The sequence below is a fragment of the Sinocyclocheilus rhinocerous genome, unplaced genomic scaffold (genome assembly GCF_001515625.1).
Source record: "Sinocyclocheilus rhinocerous isolate Xijiao unplaced genomic scaffold, SAMN03320098_v1.1 scaffold637, whole genome shotgun sequence".
NCBI lineage: Eukaryota > Metazoa > Chordata > Actinopteri > Cypriniformes > Cyprinidae > Sinocyclocheilus > Sinocyclocheilus rhinocerous.
In genome coordinates, this window is record NW_015662933.1 from 171574 (window position 1) to 190345 (window position 18772).

The 18772-nt window shown below is 37.1% G+C and overlaps 1 protein-coding gene across 1 annotated transcript; it reads right to left on the minus strand.

Moving 5' to 3' along the window:
• Positions 1-4580: 4580 nt before the first annotated feature.
• LOC107728441 (secreted frizzled-related protein 5-like) lies at positions 4581-18099 on the minus strand. Its single transcript, XM_016538604.1, has 3 exons — positions 17353-18099; positions 11089-11166; positions 4581-5935 (listed from the first exon to the last, which is right to left on the minus strand). The coding sequence occupies exons 1-3, from the start codon at positions 17876-17878 to the stop codon at positions 5607-5609; spliced, it is 933 nt and encodes a 310-aa protein (XP_016394090.1). The 5' UTR covers positions 17879-18099; the 3' UTR covers positions 4581-5606.
• Positions 18100-18772: the final 673 nt, after the last annotated feature.

Genomic DNA, 18772 nt, shown 5'->3' on the forward strand with positions numbered 1-18772 from the left:
ATGTATGACTTTTCTGACTTCGTAAACTTGCTCGGGAGCGAATTAAGCAACAGTGTTTTATGTCATTTTTATTTACCCATTAAGTTTCCTAAAATTGTGTCATTACTAATTTAGATTTGGTGAGTTTAATTATTTTTCATGAATCATTTCAAACTGTCCATTTAAGTGAATCAGTTCAGGAGTGAATGATACTGTATGTTTGCATATCATTAAAAAATGTTCACTGAAAACTGCTTTCTATGTGGCAGTTTCGATTTATTTATTTTTTCAGTAATAAATGTCAGCCACACTGTACACTGCTTTCTATTTATTAATTAAGAACAAAATGGCATTAGTCAATATATAGTGAACATAAAAATCTTGTCAGGCATAATTAGAACAAGAATAAAAATATTGACTTCTGGTTCATTCGTGACACTAAATAGAAGGTTGGATTGCATTGTGGGATACAGTATTGTGTACAGTGTGAAATCAGGTATATAGTTCATGCTACAGAAGTTAGTTAAGTTATTGTTGCACTTCTTTTTTCTTTTTCTTTTTTTGTTACTCCCCAGCACTGACTATAATTTATTTGAGAGATGCTTAGCTCTATGCAATAGATAAAGAAGATCCTATAAGACATTTTAGTTTGGCCAGATGGTAAATGATGACCTTTTTTTAGGGCCATCCAAACATGCTGTGTTAAAACATTTGATGGAAAAGATAGGTCTGATCTCAGTGTTTCTTGAGCTTTCCTTCAGCTAAAATCTGTTGCCAAAGCTCAAAAGCATCCTGTCTGTAATCCCTGTCTTACATGTACTCATCAGACCACAGTCATTAAACATGAGCAGAGCAATTTTCGGTGCAAATCATCCGTAAAAACATTGTTACATAAATTGTCGCATTCAATTCAATGCAACAATTTACGTAAGAATGGGTTTATGAACGAATTGCACAAAAATTTGTTCTGCTCTTGTTTCATGAATGAGGCCCAATGTGTGTGTGGAATGTGTACATATTTAAATGATTTAATTAAAAGCTGCCAGTGCTATAGAACCTGATGCTGTCCGGTTTTTGTCTGTATGGCTGTTGTTTTTTCAAGAATCATGTCAGACGAATAGATGAATCTCACGGAACGACCATCTTTATTAAGCAATTCTGTATTTTGTCATTTGGCTCTGTATTTTGTCATGTTCATCTTTTTGTTGTTGTTGTTGTTGTTCATCATTTTTAATAAGGAGCAACAAAGAGTCATACAACAAAGAGTCAAAACACCAAAAAACCTATACATACAATTCTTTGTCAATTTCCAACTTAAATGACTGCTAATGGCAGTAAAACACAGTCAGAAAACACTAACACATCTTGATTGCATCACATAACCAGCTCTATATGTATGACTTTTCTGACTTCGTAAACTTGCTCGGGAGCGCACCTGGTACAGCATTGCACTTGCGATGCAGAGCGCTTGGGTACAAGTTTTGCTCTGAAGTACCCAAAAGTGTCACAAGAGGTATGTTGAATTCGCCCCTCCATGTCTGCAAAGGCACTGGAGGGTCTGCTGATCTCTCAGCCAGTTTTTAATCAACAATGTGCCTGCAAGCACAGTAGCAGCAATTGAACAACACAAAGGTGCCATTCTCCATCCCTACTGATGGATCCGAGATTACTGGGGTGAGATAAAACCAGAGAGAGTGAGGGTTTGGGGGTCGCTCTTGGCTGGGTCCTGCATTCCCGGTGATATTAACCTTTCAGGGAAATCAGTATGACACAGAAGCTGACAAAGAGTCTAAATTATCTTTTGATTGCTGGTGTGGTGGGCTGTTTATATCATCAGTCATCTGGCACAAAGCGGAGCCCTGTTCCCCCTGTCTGCTGCCGTCAGGCCTTTTTTAATTACGGTAAGTGACCTTTGCAGTGATGCTGACAGAAGGATGAGAGCGAGGAGCCAGGACTGTCCATCTGATAAGCTTTTATGAGAAGACTCTTTCTCTTCTGGTGTCCTGTCTCTCTCTCTCCTGCACTGTTATCTCATGTTCACGTCTCACTGGATCGTTCCTCTTTTTCTTTTCAGTCTAATTGAGCACGTCTCCATTACTTTCAAATTTGTACAGGTTGTAGTATCTGATTCAGTGTTGTACGCAGCTGGTTTTCTGAATTTGTTTGGCAAAAAAAAAAAAAAAACTTGTTAGTGTGCCCCAAAAATTTAATTGAATTGAACATGTCAATTTTTTCAATAGAATTGAAGTGGATGGGGACAAGGGCTAGGTTAAGCTTCAAAATGACATGTAAAGTGGTCAAAACGACTCATGTATTATATTCCAAGTCAAGGAATTAGTGCTATAACTTTGTGCAACAAACTGAAATCTCAGTCAATCTCAACTCAATGATCCGCTGTGCGTAACAGCTCACTAAAGGAAGGTATATCTGTAAATAACGACCTAAATTAAATTTTGTTCATCACACAGAGCTACTGTTTCACATCACTTCAGAAGACTCTGAATATAGTGCACAAGTCATGCGGACCACAAGAATTCACATTTTTTTGTTCTTGAGAAGAAAGAGTCATACTTGAGGGTGAGTAAATGATGAACATATTTTCATCCCTTTAGCCCTTGACCTGTTGGAATAAAAAGTTCTGTTGTAGTAGTTTTAAGAGCTCTGGAAAGCCTTTAAGTTCTAATAAACAAATGTGACCCTGGACCACAAAACCAGTCATAAGGGTCAATTTTTCAAAAAAATAAGTTTTAATATATTTACAGCGGGAAATTTACTAAATATCTTCATGGAACATGATCTTTACTTAATATCCTAATGATTTTTGGCATAAAAGAAAAATCAATAATTTTGACCCATACAATTTTGGCTATTGCTAAAAATATACCCCAGCGACTTAAGACTGGTTTTGTGGTCCAGGGTCACAAATTGCAACCAGTACCATTTTATCAGTGAATCTTTCATTTCTTTTAAAGTTGTGATGAATCGGAAGTAGTGACAGATATTTTCTTGAGTATTGTAATGTGCATCCGATTGTAACATTATCAAAAAAGAAAAAAGAAAGAAATGCAGGGCAGGTACTTGGTTCTATGCATCAGTTGCTGATTGGATTTTAAGATGTGGGCGCTGCACTCAAAAATGGAGGGAGATTAGTATGACTCAAATGATTGAAGAAGTCTATTGTTTCACTGGAAGGACCAGTTATGACATTTGGTAACACTTTATTTCGATAGTCCACTTTAGACATTCTATTAACAGTAAGTAACTTTGCAACTACATGTCAACTTTGATTAAACATTACAAGGCCACAACATAAAAAAATAAAAAATAAATAAAACATACGCACGGATGATTTGCATGCAGTTAGAAAATAGATAGGGTGAATTTTTCATTTCAAAGGTATAATGAAATCTGGTGTATATGTACATATATCTATATCCAGAAACACATGCACATATACTACAGTATAGGCTATGTATAAAACTAGATGCCAGTTGGCTACAAATGTAATTTGAGCAAAATTGATTCAAAATTCAAGTTGGTAAGAGCGGTGCAAAGAGCAGTTTGTGAGTTGCATGGTGGTGCACATCCTGTAATTGGACAGCTTGAATGTGTCTGTAACACCTCTGGTGATCAGCCGATGTTTGAGACAGCACTGTGACTCAACAGGGCATGTGCAGGAGCCCAGATCAGACTGTGGTGTTGTGTTTGGTGTGATGTAAGCTGTGTGGAGAGTGTTTGAAAGTGAGAAGTGGGAGTGGCATGAGCTGGCAGGTCCCCACAGACAATAGGCAAGTAATGAAGTGTTGCTTATCCATGATTCACAATGCCAGTACCCACTGGAGGCTGGAGGAGGCATTTGCTTCTTGATCTCAGATAAATTCCACTGCTTTTTTCGTGTTTTTTTTCCCTATTCACTCTTACAGAGATTGGCACTGAATTAGTCATTTGCTCTGTCTTGTTTAAACAGGTTGGCGCTTAGATTTGCTGGCGCTTAGGTTTGTTCTTAAGAGCAGCTGTTGGCAAAAGGAAACACATTTACTGTAGTGTTGTCAGTCATGATCTGATTTTGGTGATTCAGCTGTTTGATAAACATTCCCTGTTTTAGACTGTGTTCATTGCATCTCCATTTGTGGTTTTGGTATGTATTTATATTGAGCAACGTCATTATTTTAAATGAAATAGCGCTTTGCCTTATAGGGTTAGTTCCGCCAAAAAGAAAAATTCTATCATCATTTACTTACCTTCATGTCATTTCAAACTTGTATTAGTTTTTCCTTACATGGAAAAGCAAAAGGGAATGTTTTAGAGATGCTCTGCTCCATACAATTAAAGTGAATATGGTACATATGTTGTGAAACTCCAAAAATGACAATAAAGCACCATAAAATGATCATAAAAGTAATTTGGACAAATTTTATGCTATATTTAAAGTCTTCTAAAGTTAGGATTAAAATGTTTTAAAATTAAAATTCTGCTGAAAACGTCTCCTTTTGTGTTCCAAGGGTGAGTAAATGACAGATATTTCAGTTTTGGGTGAACTATTATTAATTAAAGATAAATAACAAACTGACAAAATCTTTGCGATGTGCAAATGTGTCCAACAACATAAGGTAAGGTTTTATTATGCAATGTAAGTGTATGTATGTCTATGCGGGCTCCAGGGTCCAAGACAAATTTCCCCATTGGGGACAATAAAGTGTATTGAATTGAATTGTAATATTGTTAAAAAGGTTCCTGATCTCTGATTAAACAGAACTAGCAGAGTTAGATTTTAACTTTTATTACAGTGAACTCAGATGTTATGTTGGAAGGCTTTTTCCATACCATGTATGTATATATGTAGCAATATATAATAATTTTAGTAAAAAATAATGAAGGGAGAACTAAAACATGAGAAGGACCAAACACCTCACCAACCAAATTGCTTGAATGAGTCCAAAGTCTGTCATAAGCATGGCTGATATATTGAGCAGAGAAACGGTCCGGACTTGCTCACACGGCTGCGGTTGAAGTATTTGGGCTGCCGTCCTGACCAACACTTTACAATCCATCAGCTTTCTTACCTCCTACGATTCAAGCCACAGCTGGAGTCGTGTCCCATCTTGGCGCTAATGATCACGATTGTATCTCCGTAGTATATAATAAAACCTTTTTATTCCTTATTAACAAAATAAAAGATACAAAAAAAAAAAAAACAGTTGGCACTATTTTGTTCTTTTTCGTTTAAGTGGAATCTGGCCATTTAAATCAAATGTGCTCATTAAGCGAGTGCACTCTTTAAAGCTCTTGTTCACAATTTTCTTTTTCTCACATTGATTGAAAGGGTTGTCAATGTCTTTCCGAAAAGTCTCTTGTGCTCTGAATGAGGGAACAAGGAAAGTTTCACTAAAATATGCATGAGCATCATAAGTGTGCTGATTACTTCATAAACAATACATTTTATGTAGAGACAGTTGCCAACAAATTGTAGCTGTACTTGATGATGAATTAAGTCCTAAGCAGTTTCCAAAAGCCATTTCTTGAGTAATGAAATACATCTGTACTAACTGTCGGAATTAGGCATGGATACGGTCTCTGAAAGAGTTATTGAAAGACGCAGGGCCCGCTATAGAGAGAAGAGTCATCGGTCACTGGAAGACCGCGTGATAGGTGGGACACTGATGAGACTTCATGTATTTAATGGCAAACTTGAGTTCCTTGCTCTTTTTGTCCCACTTGTGGATGGACATGAGCAGTAGCTGTTGGTCCACTTTGCGGCCCATGATGAGGAAGTTGCTCCCGAGATTGTCCAGTTGCGAGCAGGGACAGTTTGCTCCATTCTTGATGTATAGCGTGAGCTTCTTCAGGTCTTTCTTCCTCAGTATTCCCATCTTCAGAACCTTCTTCTTCTTTTGTGCTGCGATGAGCTTGCGGTCGCCTTTTTCCTTTTTCACCTCTTTAATCTTCATCTTGAGTGCTGTAGATAAAATATAGAAAGAAAGGGGCTTAGAGCAGGGATTCCCAATTGTTTTTTGTTTTTTTCAGTAATTTACACAGATTTGCGTGTTCACGGTTCTCTGCTGTAGATTAATGGTCACATGACATGCAGGTAAACAAGTTAAATATGTTACCTTTTTAGTGTTTAAGTGGTTTGTCTTCATTGTTTTATTTTAAAAGAGTTTATTTTAATGTTACATTTTTTATGATTTAATAAATGATCAGCTTTTCATAACTTGTGAACCCCAGTTTGGGAAACATAAAATCAAATGTTTGTCATTATTCACTTGTGTCAGATTCTTCAAAAACTTCTGCTTTGGTGTTCCACAGACAAACTAACAGTATACGGTTTGGACCAACATGAGGGTGAGTAAATGATGACAGAATTTTCATTTATGAGTGAACTATCCCTTTAAAAACACCAAGGAAAGACCAGAGAGACCTTTTGGAAAACAGTCTGGGTTCTATTTGTCGCCATTTAACTTTATCCATTGGAAAGAATGGGAAATTTTCTTATGGGACCCTCTGTCACACTCCGGTTCTCCCATATATTTCTGCTGTCTCAAGCAACAAGACCTTTCACAATGAGCACACAGGAAGAACCAAGGCTATCCAGAATGCTGGAATAGTTTACACCTCCCCAGAGGAGCATCATTTAAACATGGACAGCACTAATTGCACTCACCCGGGAGAGGACGGAGAGTAGAACGGAAAGTTTCAAAGACAGATGTGAACAGCGGACACCCCTTCAGTAGCCCTGCCACATAAATCACCAAAATGTCCTTCTTGGAACATTTTCTAAATTTTCATATTTATTATTATTGTTTGTTTTTGGTGATTAAACAAATCATTTTGGAAGTATATTCATTTTCTTTTGGAAAATTTCAACATGTCTTGTTTATTTTGGGACCTCATTTCAGGTGATTACAATAAACTTTAGCACTATTTTATGGCTGAATTTATTTAAATGTATGCAAATTATTAAATTGTTTTAAAATGTCATATGTAACTTTTCATTATTAGGGCTGAACTTATCTGCCTGGTATTTATTAAAAATGTAATTAAATTAATTAATAAACATGATTTGCAGCAATTTAATATATTTAAACGATTAGAAACCAAACCTCTGCTTCAAATCCCATAAAAAAAAAAAGTGATCCACATTCTCAGGTTCTCTTGTTTCTATGTTGCATTTGACATTAAACATGAAAGTTGGAAGTAAAACCTGTAATTGATGCTGTGGAACGGAACTCATGCTGCAAGATTGCTGAGAGCACATTCATCAATGACAGCATTTATCCTGAAGCATCTGGAGAATTTAAAAGCATTATCAGTGTAAGCTTTACTCTTTTGTCTACTATCTTTAACATTCACGCTTCTCTGGAAGTGTCAGAATGTATGTTTAAATGGTGTCACTGATTTTAGTTAATCTGCATGGGGATGTTTAGTACTGGCATAAATATTATGTGAAAGATTTCTTACATATTTTACATAATTTCTTGTGTCTAAATATGGTGAAAGTTCCTTCTTCAGTATAATCACGTTGCTTAGAAAGTAGTACTCTTGCTGCATCAGGACTCTCAAACAAACAAAAAATTTTTGAAGTCTCCCAGAGCCACAGTGTTTTTTTACACTTTTTGGGGAAGTTGGGATTCAAATCACATGTATATAGCCGATAGATTTAATGTATTTTAAAATATTTCACAATAGAAATGCACACATTAACTTTAAGTCACAGCTAAGTAGAACTACAAAATAACTGTACAGCTCACATGGCTAACTGTAGTTCAGTGGCATATGGGGTTTTTCTCTCTGATTCAGGTGATCGCTCATGACCCATAATGCTTGGGACTGGGCAATATCGTGGTGACAAGCCGAAACCACAAGAGCTGCTTTAAATTGTTGGCAGTAGGTCTGACAGCAGATGAAGGAAGGCAAGAAGGAAAAGTGTCACCCTGAGCATTTGCAGCCTTCTTTCAATAATTCGGAAACCAAACCTTGCTTATATGTGCAAAGCCAGAGCCGAGCAATAGACTTGAATAGAGCTTTAGGGGTGAGGGGTTATCAATAGACTGGTCACATTTAGTGTTGAAAATATTCTGAACTGGCAGGTAACATCAAAACAAACAATGCGCTTTATCGGTTTGCATTATTATACAATAATTACTACTTACTGAACCGGATGAAATTTTAACCCAGCCTGTGAAAACTATTAAAATGGTAGACTGCCATAAACACTGAAGTCATTCTGGACAATTTTAATAGCATTTATAATGTTAGAAATTCTATGTATTTTTTTTATACAATTAGCTGATTCATGGTAATGCTCTAATTATTGTTGGCTTTTGTTCAACTCAAAGACCTGTCAGTGCAGAGCTGTGATGAATCTTTACAGAAAAGAGTCTCTATTGCTGCACCTTACCCTAATTAGGCATTCTTTATATAACGTGATTAAAAAACATTTGTCTTTAAGGCTGCCCAAAATCACCATTAGGGAGGGAAATAAAGTGAGTTAAAGTCACTGAGGTCACATAGATTTTTTTTTTCTGACCTCACCCAAAAAAGTTAAATTCTATCAACATTTACTTAACTTAATTCCGTTTACTTTATTTTTCAGAAAAAAGATGATGTTTCAGAGAATGTTGGGGTTGGACCACATTGTCTTTCATTGTATGGAAAAAAAAAAATCCCAAATATATTATTTTGTGTTTCGGAGAAGAAAGAGGTTTGGAACAACATGAGGGTAAGTAAATAATGACAGATTTTGTGTAAAAAAAAACATTTTTGTTGAACTGTTCCTTTTACAATGTGACAGATATTCTGTTCTGTCCTAAAAGAAGTAGATCAATTTAAAATCAGTCATTGTATGACATAAAAAGCTCTCACTAAAAAAGGAGAATGACAAATCAGAGATAAAAAACTGAATCACATATATAAAACTGAGCTATCAGTAAATCTCAAAAACAATTTCCAATTTCCTTACCTCTATATAAAATATTAAAATCATCTGTGTTCAGAGCCAGTGAATACACTCTAATGGAGAGTTTTCTCGGCAGTGGTCTGCACATGCACAAACCTTAAATCATTTGATAAGTGTGCTACTGTCCAGAATGTGTTGATACACTGATTACTGCTACATTGTTAAAAGTGGCCATAACATCCGAGAAAGACTAATAGAGTGCACTATTAAACTTACAATCATAATAGACTGTACAGCACTAGTCAACAAACAACAAGTCATGTGAGCAGGTACCAGTGAGATGGCGGTCAGGGAAGAAATGAATCAAGCGGTAATATCCTGCCATGCATTATGCTTTCATTATGCAAAGTATTAATAAGTATTAGTACAGTCTATTATGTAAACGATGGCGCCGACGGTGATGGCTGCCTCCGTGGCGTGCTCCGCAGTTGTTTTTATGTTTTTGTTAGTTTGTCCTGTCTTTAGTTATATCCCTGCAATCAGTTTCACCAGAGACGAATTTCTGGACAGATCTCAAGAGCCATAAATAGTGGCATTTTTTAAACATTATAACTCATTTTGTGACGTCTGGACTTCGCTTTCTGACTTTAATGTGTAAAATCTACAACATAGAACACTCAGACTACTACTAACAATATTTTCTAGTGTCATCTGTCATAGATAAATACATGCAAATCCAAGAGCAACAGACCTCACAACCAAAGATAAGTCAGGCGTATGTGTGGCTTTACTGTGCTGTAAGCCTCTGTTCTCTATAGGGAAGGCTTTCAAATGACTTTTAACCTTGAAACTCTTTTATTCAATGCCAGAGACTCATTCTAGAGATTCACCTTTGACAGATCAACGGAGCTCCAGTCAGAATACATCACTTTAAACGAACCATAAAGAATCCAAAACTATTACAACAGGAATCCTCCAACACCATTTACAACTGGATGTCCATTCCATACAAACTCATGGGTGTCCCATGCTTTGAAATCTATTAATGCAATGTTTTATATATTATTTATGTGGAATTTGATATCTTTCTAACTGAATTCAAATTATTTACTTTGAAAATATGTTTATATGTTATTATAATTTAATTCTGTAATTTAATGATAAATCGAGATGGAATGTTTAACAAAAGTAAAATATTGTATGGTGCAACTAGCATGAAATATTGTATTTTATTTTTGTACAATATTTCCTGTGTTTTGATGCAGTTTAAAAATATGAAATATACTATTGTGAATATATATATATATATATATATATTCACAATAGCTAATTTTATTATTATTATTAAAAATATATAACTTTTCATTATTGCACAGTAATGTTACTGCAATTAACAGAACAACCTCATATTGTATCTGTTTTTTCTCATGAGGTCACCTTTTTATGTTCACCCTAAATATTAAAGGGGTCATATGATGCTATTTCAAGTTTTCCTTTCTCTTTGCAGTGTTACAAGCTGATCGTGAATAGATAAGATCCCTAATGTTTCAAAGACTAAAGTCTCAAACCCAAAGAGATATTCTTTATAAAACTTAAGACTGGTCCACACCCTCTTAAAACGCCTCGTTCTAACACGCCCCACATGTCTACGTCACGATGTGGGAAGATTTGCATAACACCGCCCAAATGTTCACGCAAAGAAAGAAGGTGTAACTTTGATTCTCGCTGTAGTATTGTTTCCGCCGCCGCCATGTCATGGAGACGCTGTTTCGTTGTGAAAGCGAAACTACTTTGTTTGGCCTTCCAAAAGAGGACACAACTAGAAATCAGTGGTTAAGTAGTATTTACAACACTGTTCCAGAACAGTTCAAACCAAATATTCAGATGTGTGCAACGCATTTTACGGAGGACGAGGACTGTTTCCTGGGAGAGTAACCGCCGGTGTTCTGGTGAATTCAGTTCCCGTTTCCCCTTCGGCACGCATGCTGACCACAGTCTATGATGCTGACAAATAATGCTCACAAAATAATGTTCTTTTTAGCAACATCATATGACCCCTTTAAAGTGGCCACTTTCCCATGCTAGCAAACTGCAGACTTTCTCATCAGTTTTTTTCATCACATACTTTTATGTCATTATGAAGAGATCATTCCTCTAGAGACAAGTTATTAAAGTTGTCAAATTTAATGTCTCAATAAAAGTTAATATCTTACCAAAATCACTGGCGCAGTAGTGCTCCATTATGGTGTCGGCTTTCAACTCATTGTCACAGGGTGGACACACTTTTGAAACTGCAGGGTAAAGAGAGGGACAGTTAGTGTCTAGAACATTTAGCCAAAACATTTAGCTATTTAAAGAATACTGCAAGACTTATTTTTTGGGAAATCTAAAAATATTGCATGCTTCAGGTAGTAACATCAAAAATAACTATCATATATTATTTATTTATCAAATATCATTTACCTGTATGATTATTTCAACCTGACTACATGTATTTTTGTCTAACAAACCAATAGTCCCGCCCCCAAACTTGTGCAATTGGTTGATTCAGTGTTGCTGTTTCAGACTGGTTGGGATAGAGCAAGTTTTTTGCTGTGTTTACACTTTTGGGAAATCAACCTAAGAATTGCTTGTAGTTGTTATGTGAGGTCAGTAGTAATGATACGAGTTCAGTGAAAGATGTACTCAGTGAAGCCTATCTTCAGTTAACCACAGGAGACACACACAAACAAACAAACCATATTTACTAAAATGACGGGATTATGTTGATTCTAAAACTCTAATGGGGGTTTGGTTTCGTGCAGTTTCATTGCAGTGCTGGTCTCATGCGGGGGCAGCAGGCCAGTGCTAATGAAGCTTAATCCACAGCGTTTGAAGCCATGAGAGGGAGATGTTTGGCAGCTGCTAGTTTTATTTCCTCACAGAAGAAGGGGAGTTATAAAACAAGATTAAGACTTTCAGTGGTTCATCACTGTGAAATTATATCCCTACAGATCTGTAGTGTCTTTAGTGTATGTCCAGTTCGACTGCACATCACTGGACCTGAGAAAATATTTTTGGCCTCTACATCTCAGGATATTATAGAAACCAGAATATTTCACACTCATTGCAGACGTACGAAGACAAATTCAGGGGTAAACTTTTAATAGGTCACTGTGAAAACATACTTCTCAGCAGTTTGACAGTGAAAATGTTCACTGGAACATGCAAACAGCTGTACGTGACCTTCTTGGAGCTGATAGTTATTTGCTGATCTTATTTTTAACCGTAGAGCCGTCACACACAGCGAGTGAAGCTACAGATGTTTATTGTGCCGCCTACTGGGGTATTAACTTTCTGTTCAGTGGACTTTAATATTACTGTATAACACACACACATACTTAGATATGGGCAAATTTCACATTTATCAGTACAAAAAAATCATTAATGAGTATTTTGCATTGTTTTCCAGTGATAATATATATAAGACACAATTAATTTATGTGAGAAGCAAATTTGGGAATTTTCTTATACCCTATTGGCAAATAGTTTTTCTTGATTCAGGCACAACCCACACTAAATTGGTACAACAATCACATAATGGCCAACACTTTTCTTATATTAATAAAATTAAACTTGATAATAACCTAATAACTTTTGTCTTCATCATTTTGCTTTGCATGGATGTTTTAAGCTTTTAATGGATGATTATTTTTAATGGAAAACCAAGGAAATTTGAGGGTCAATGAGATTTTTTCATTTTTTTTTCTTTAAAGAAACAAATGCTTTTATTCATGCAGAATGTCTTAAATTGTTGAACTTTTGAACTTTCTGTTCATTTAAAAAAGGTGGTTTCAACAAAAAAGTAAAGCAGCAAATCAGCATATTATTAGGATTTCGGAAGGATCATGTGACACTGAAGACTGGTTTTTGGAGTTTTTGGAGTTATTTAATTTAAATTGTAATCATATTTAATACTTTACAATATTACCGTTTTTTCGGTATTTTTGATCAAATATTTACCTCCATCTCTTCTTTGACAACTGGTAATGATTCTTTTGATATTGGTTTTTGTTTTCTATGGGATTTAATTATTTTTGTCATTTTTGCAAGTGAAGTACCGGGTGTATTTTCCAGTTGTGAAAGCTTCCGGCCTTCTATCACATCATTGATCCACTTAACTGAGTAATTAGGAAGAATGCAGAATGTGGCTTGTGAAGATTTGGAAAAGTCATTCATTTGTTCAGCTAAAAATACAGAAAGCTGTATTCGATCCCTGTGTGGTGGTTCTAACAGAACAAGGTGTGACCAGATTGGCTGAAGCTTGAAATTCTTCACTGAAATCAACCCCAAAATGATGTGTGTTATATCTGATCTCTGAGGTGGTGAATATGATTTTTTCATTTACGTCAGAGCTGGTCCTCCCTCAAGCTCACAAAACAAAAGCATCTGGTAACAAGAACTTACATGGCTCATCTCCAGACTCCCCCTTCCAGGTTAAAAACCAAGGGTCAGAGTTTATCACCCCAGCCTCGAGCACAGCCATAGTGGTAGATAATGAGGAGAGGGGTCAAAGTTCACCAGGCTTCAGTGCACAGGTCGTAGGGAGTTGAACCCCTATGTAAGTTTCAACCGTCAATTGGTCCCTGAGCAGAAATTCCCATACATTCAATATTCAGCAAGTCGGAGACATGATGTGTGCAGTGAGTTGCGTACACTGAGCGTGTTCTGGAGGAAACTTTGTTTCATACTCGCAGGCTGTAGCAAACTGCATACTTGAAACTGAAATGTCTTATTTGCACTGCAGAGGGATTTATTCTGTTTTGAGGGGTGGCTCACTGGCAGGATGCCTGGTGGAAACGGAGCCAAAGCATGTGTCAGGAGACTGAGAAAGGGTAATTCAGCAAACCGAGTTTCTGCAAGAAGTGCCAATTCAGAGACTGAGTGATATCAAAGCAATACTGGCTTTTTATTTTTTTATCTATTCCCTAAATTTCCTGTTGAATTCCTTCTCATGTTCATTGAAACGTGTGTAAGGAATCAACAGAAACTTTTTAATCAGCAAGAGTGCTTTAGTGACATGCTTAACAGCTCAGTCCTAAACCGGTCTCTGCAATGTAAAAGCTGTTGTCAGGTAACCTAAAAATGTAGTTCATGTGGTGACATATAACTCAAGTTTACAAACCAACAAAAGTTTAACCTAAAAGTTATATAACCTACTGTACTGATTTGATTGATTCAGTCATATTAAATATTATTTTGGGGCAATAAACCTGACTAAACTCAGTTAAGTCCTTAGGGAAACAACTGATCTCATATATATATGTATGTATGTAATGTCAGTTTTAATTTTTTTTTTTTTTTCAGTTGTCATTTATTTCATTTTTTGATTTAGTGATTGGTGACAGACTTTTGTGGCCACATTTAAACAACACATTCAAGCATGAGTCAGCGATTTTTTGAAAATATATTTTAATTCAAAGGCTGAACTGTTTTCACAAGAAGGGTAATTTTCATAAATTATTGGTCAAAGGAATGGTTTGATATTTACACTACCTGTTACAAAATTATTTTACTGGTTAAATTTGGCCAGAAAAAAAAGCCTATAATGGGTGATTTAATGGCTGGTATCTGTGACTATGTTCTTCACATATTGTGACAACATGCCCCACTATGTTGTCAGAAAATATCAGTTGAATGCTGTGTAATTCCTGGGCAATAATGTTGGAAATGTTAGTCATATTTTTTTTTTTTTTTTTTGTAGCCATGACTTTAATGTTGCTTTAATATAAATTTTAAATGTACATTTTTACAGGAGTAAATACTGACAACTAGCCCTGGTCTTCCTTATTACTGAAAATAACTTTCAGACTAAAGACTAAAACCTTAAGCGATGAAATCCATCACTAACTACTTCTCACAGTTTGTCATTGTGGATATACGAGTGCATTGCAAGTCCTCACAGTGCCCTCAGAGAGACTTCCTATACATGTGTTGTTTCTGTGTCTGAATGATTTCTGCATCGCTGACTTTCTGTATCACAGTTTATGAGGGAAATGTTCTATTTAAATTATGCACAGGTCATAATTTTATGGCTCATTTGGAACCTTGAAGTTATGAGCAGCAACACTTTGGACATTAATAATTACATTACATAATCAAAACATTAATCAGGATGAAAAACTGCTGTGATTTATGTCTGTTTAAGTCTCTCTGAATCGCCCCTCAGGCAGCAGCGCATCTGCATTTACCAGAATCCTGCAAACAATGGAATACACATTCACTCTAATCTGAACCGCTAAATTTGTTTTATCCTGAACTTATTATGTCCGGCAGAATCAAATGTTTCAGTCCTGTTCTTATAATAAAATGTAATCCTCTCTGTAAAATGTATCATTTATAACCCACCAGTGTATGTGCAAGAAATATAATAATTTTCAAACAGATTTCCACAGACACTCCCCTCATCTGTTACTGGAATAAATAGCCCTGCCCAAACTCACACCATTGGTTGAACCATTGTAACTACTAGTAGTTGTCTCTGCACATTAAACTGCGATAGAAGAAAAAAATGTTAACATTTTCCATAAAAACTGACATGCTTCTGGTTTAAACTCATTCAAATGTTATAATCACAGAGTTCAAGCATGAAACATGCCACTTTTTATGGTTAATGTTAAAATATTTCCATATTTTCCGAGGAGCCATTGGGGTTGTTTTTGTTTTGCTATTTGTCTGTTAAGAAAAAGTCTTCTATTTGTAGAATGAACTATATTGTTTAAAGAGGCTTGCTGCACTGTCCAATGTGATTTACTGGAATGTATCATTTACTGTCAGTCTCCAGAAACAGCCCGTGATGCATGTCTGTGGCTCTGGTTGTGAACGGGCTGCGTCCCAGGACTTCACCTCAAACCACAGGGTAAAAAACAGCTCTTCATGTCCCCGGTCTGCTGGAGCTGACGGCTGCAGGCCGGAGCGACTGGCCGTGGCAAGCAAGGGTTTGTACTGTCATGTTATCTCTAGAGTCCTGTTTCACGTCGATGTGCACTCTCACCAAAACACACATCACTGGAAACGCTTGGCCGCGAGCTACTTTCCCATCCAGCTGTGATGTGGAAAGCACATTTAACTTAGTTCTGCTAGTTTTCTAGCTTTCAGTATCATGTCATTTCAGAATGGCTATGGTTTGTAATTGATATTGTCTCAAAGGTCCCACTCTTTCTGTACTTGCTCTTGAGTTAGCTGCAATTTTAAGGAGCTTATTTTTCCAACAGAAGCCAAGCTACTTAACTTGGAAGTATGAAAACCGTGCCGTGGAGTCGCATTTTTTTCAAAAGCCGCTTTTTTCCCCATCTTTGAGAACATTGTAATCCATCAAATCTTAGTAGTGAAAAGAGAAGCTGTGTGCATGTTTACAGACATGTTTACTTGGAGACATATCATAGACATATTGTTTTTATATAAAGCTATATGACTACACAGACTAACTCAAACCCTTCATTTTATCTCTAATTATTTAGCATGTTTTGAATAATAATAATAAAAAAAACAAAATAAATTGCTTTATTTTTAAAGCAGTATTTCATTTATTAACTGTACTTTTTTTAAGTAAACTTAAGTTTTTGCATCACTTGTTTCTTTTTTTTTTTGCATTATACTTTACAAATGGTTCAGAAAATAAACACTTTTTTAAAGATTTATTTTAAGCTTCTTTATGTTTTGTTATTATTATTTTTTAGTTTATTTTTTTATTATATTTTTTATAGTGTATTGTCCTGTTTGTGTGGTTCAACACCATCCTCAAACTTCCCCTGAACACTAGCTACACTCCCATTTCTCCTCTCTTTTCCTTCCTCTGTCTATTACAATAGTCCTTCTCATCTCAGTGAGACAAAGTAATGTACAACTTTTCTGACTAATTAGTGATCCAAAGGGTTTGGCTGCCTGGCTAATTGGAAACCTAAATGCACGATTAAACAAAGAGAGAGAGGCATGGCGCATCAGGAACTCTCCTCTCCACATTCCACATGAGATGTTTGCTTTAGATAGTGAAAGTTTTTTGTCCTTTCAAGAGCTTTCCTTAATTTTACTTTCTCAAGAGCCTCAGGCTAAATAGAGCAAGAGGAAATCCACCAATGGGCCTTATTGTATAGATCTATGGAGACTTAATAATTATAATTTTTCCTCTTTTTAAACAAAAAGGGGAGTCTTTGGAATCGGCAAGAATGAAGCACTGATGCTTTTTATAGCGCATAAAAATGTTTCATTAAGAAACAATGCTTAAGTAAGATATATAACTTGTATATCTCTGTGTTTTATTAAAAAGACTAGCACATTTGCTTTCTGGATAAGTGTGATGCTGTTAAAATCAGATTTTTTCCCCCTGCTTATTTATGCAAAATTTAATAAAATGTCCCCTGTTTAAATGCATTTCTGCCTTTTAAATGAATGAATCAATAACAACTGAATCACTAATACAATGTTCTTGTAGGTCCTACCTGGAGTCTGAGTGGCGTGACCCGCAGAGAACTGCATAGGAATGCACAGATCGTTGTCGATGGGAAACTTCTCGCACTGCAGCATCTCTGGCCAGGGAAAGCCATAGGTCTCCATGACCGGAGCACAGCTGTCCCGCACCGCCTCGCACAGAGACCGGCAGGGGTAGATTGGCCGGTCCAAGCACACTGGAGCGAAAAGGGAGCAGAGGAACACCTGCGTGTCAGCATGGCATCGCTTTGCCAGGAGGGGCACCCAGCTGCCCGCCTGCTGCTTGACCTCAGGCATGGTCTCGTGGTCCAGTAGGTTTGGCAGGCGCATCTTTTTGTAGCCCACATTGTAGCAGAGCCGCAGGTCGGCTGGAATATCCACACACTGTGGCTGCTTGGCATAGAAGCGCCCATTGTGGAAATTGTCCGATTGCCAGCTGTAGTAGTCGTACTCCTCTGCCGAAACGGCTGAGGTGAGCAGAACCAGCGCTAGGGTCACAGCCTGGGTCAGAGACACCTGCCTCTTCTGCTCTGCCATGCTTTTAAAGTCCAGGTGTAATTCAGAAGAGGAATTGCGGGAAGTGGTTCAAAAAGATGAATTTTAATCCTTTTTTTTGTTGTGCTTAAAAAGAAAAAGAACAAAAAGTGTTGGGTTTTCCCTCGTTCTTGAGTCTGGTTGTCCTGCAGTTTAATGCAAACTCCTGGTAGCAGGCAGCAGTGGCAGATCTCAGAGCTCAGCTCTTCTCTAGTTTGACTCAAGTGCACCTAGTGTATAAAAGCCAGTGGGCTCAGGGCCCTATGAGCTGACAACCCCTGAGTAAATCTCGCCCACACACCTCCCACTGGTTTGCCCTGTCCACTGTAAGCCCCGCCCCCATCCCAGCCACAGCCAACTGCTGTGCAGTGGGCGGCACCCCCACAGCCCACCCCCCTCGCAGACACTTCTACAGGCAGACCACTCGCTGTCCTGCAGCACAATGCGTGCGTGGGATGCGCTGGGCTCATTCAGTTTCTCTTTAGCTCTGAGAACACACACACATTTTCCACACACATCTTCTGCCCAGGCCTTTCACATTCCACTTTATTGGGAAATAATCAGAAGGCAGAAAAAAGGTTAATCTACAGGTGGTCAGGGCTTTTGGGCCGTGCTGTTTGAGATATGCTAATGTTGCCGCTGGATGTGAATAGAAACCGGCTTTCTCTCTGTCTCCTTCTATCATTCGCTGTCACACCGTGGGGCCCAAAATTCAACCCACAGCCACCCAGCAGCAGGGGGCCATACTGCCATATTACAGCCGCCCAAATTGAGAAACCTTACTGACAGATCTTTATCTATTAGCTCAGGTTTTATACTTTATATTTTACTGAATGTGCACTTTGGTTTGCTTTTGTATTATCAGTGTTGGAAAAAGCAAATAGATAGATAGATAGA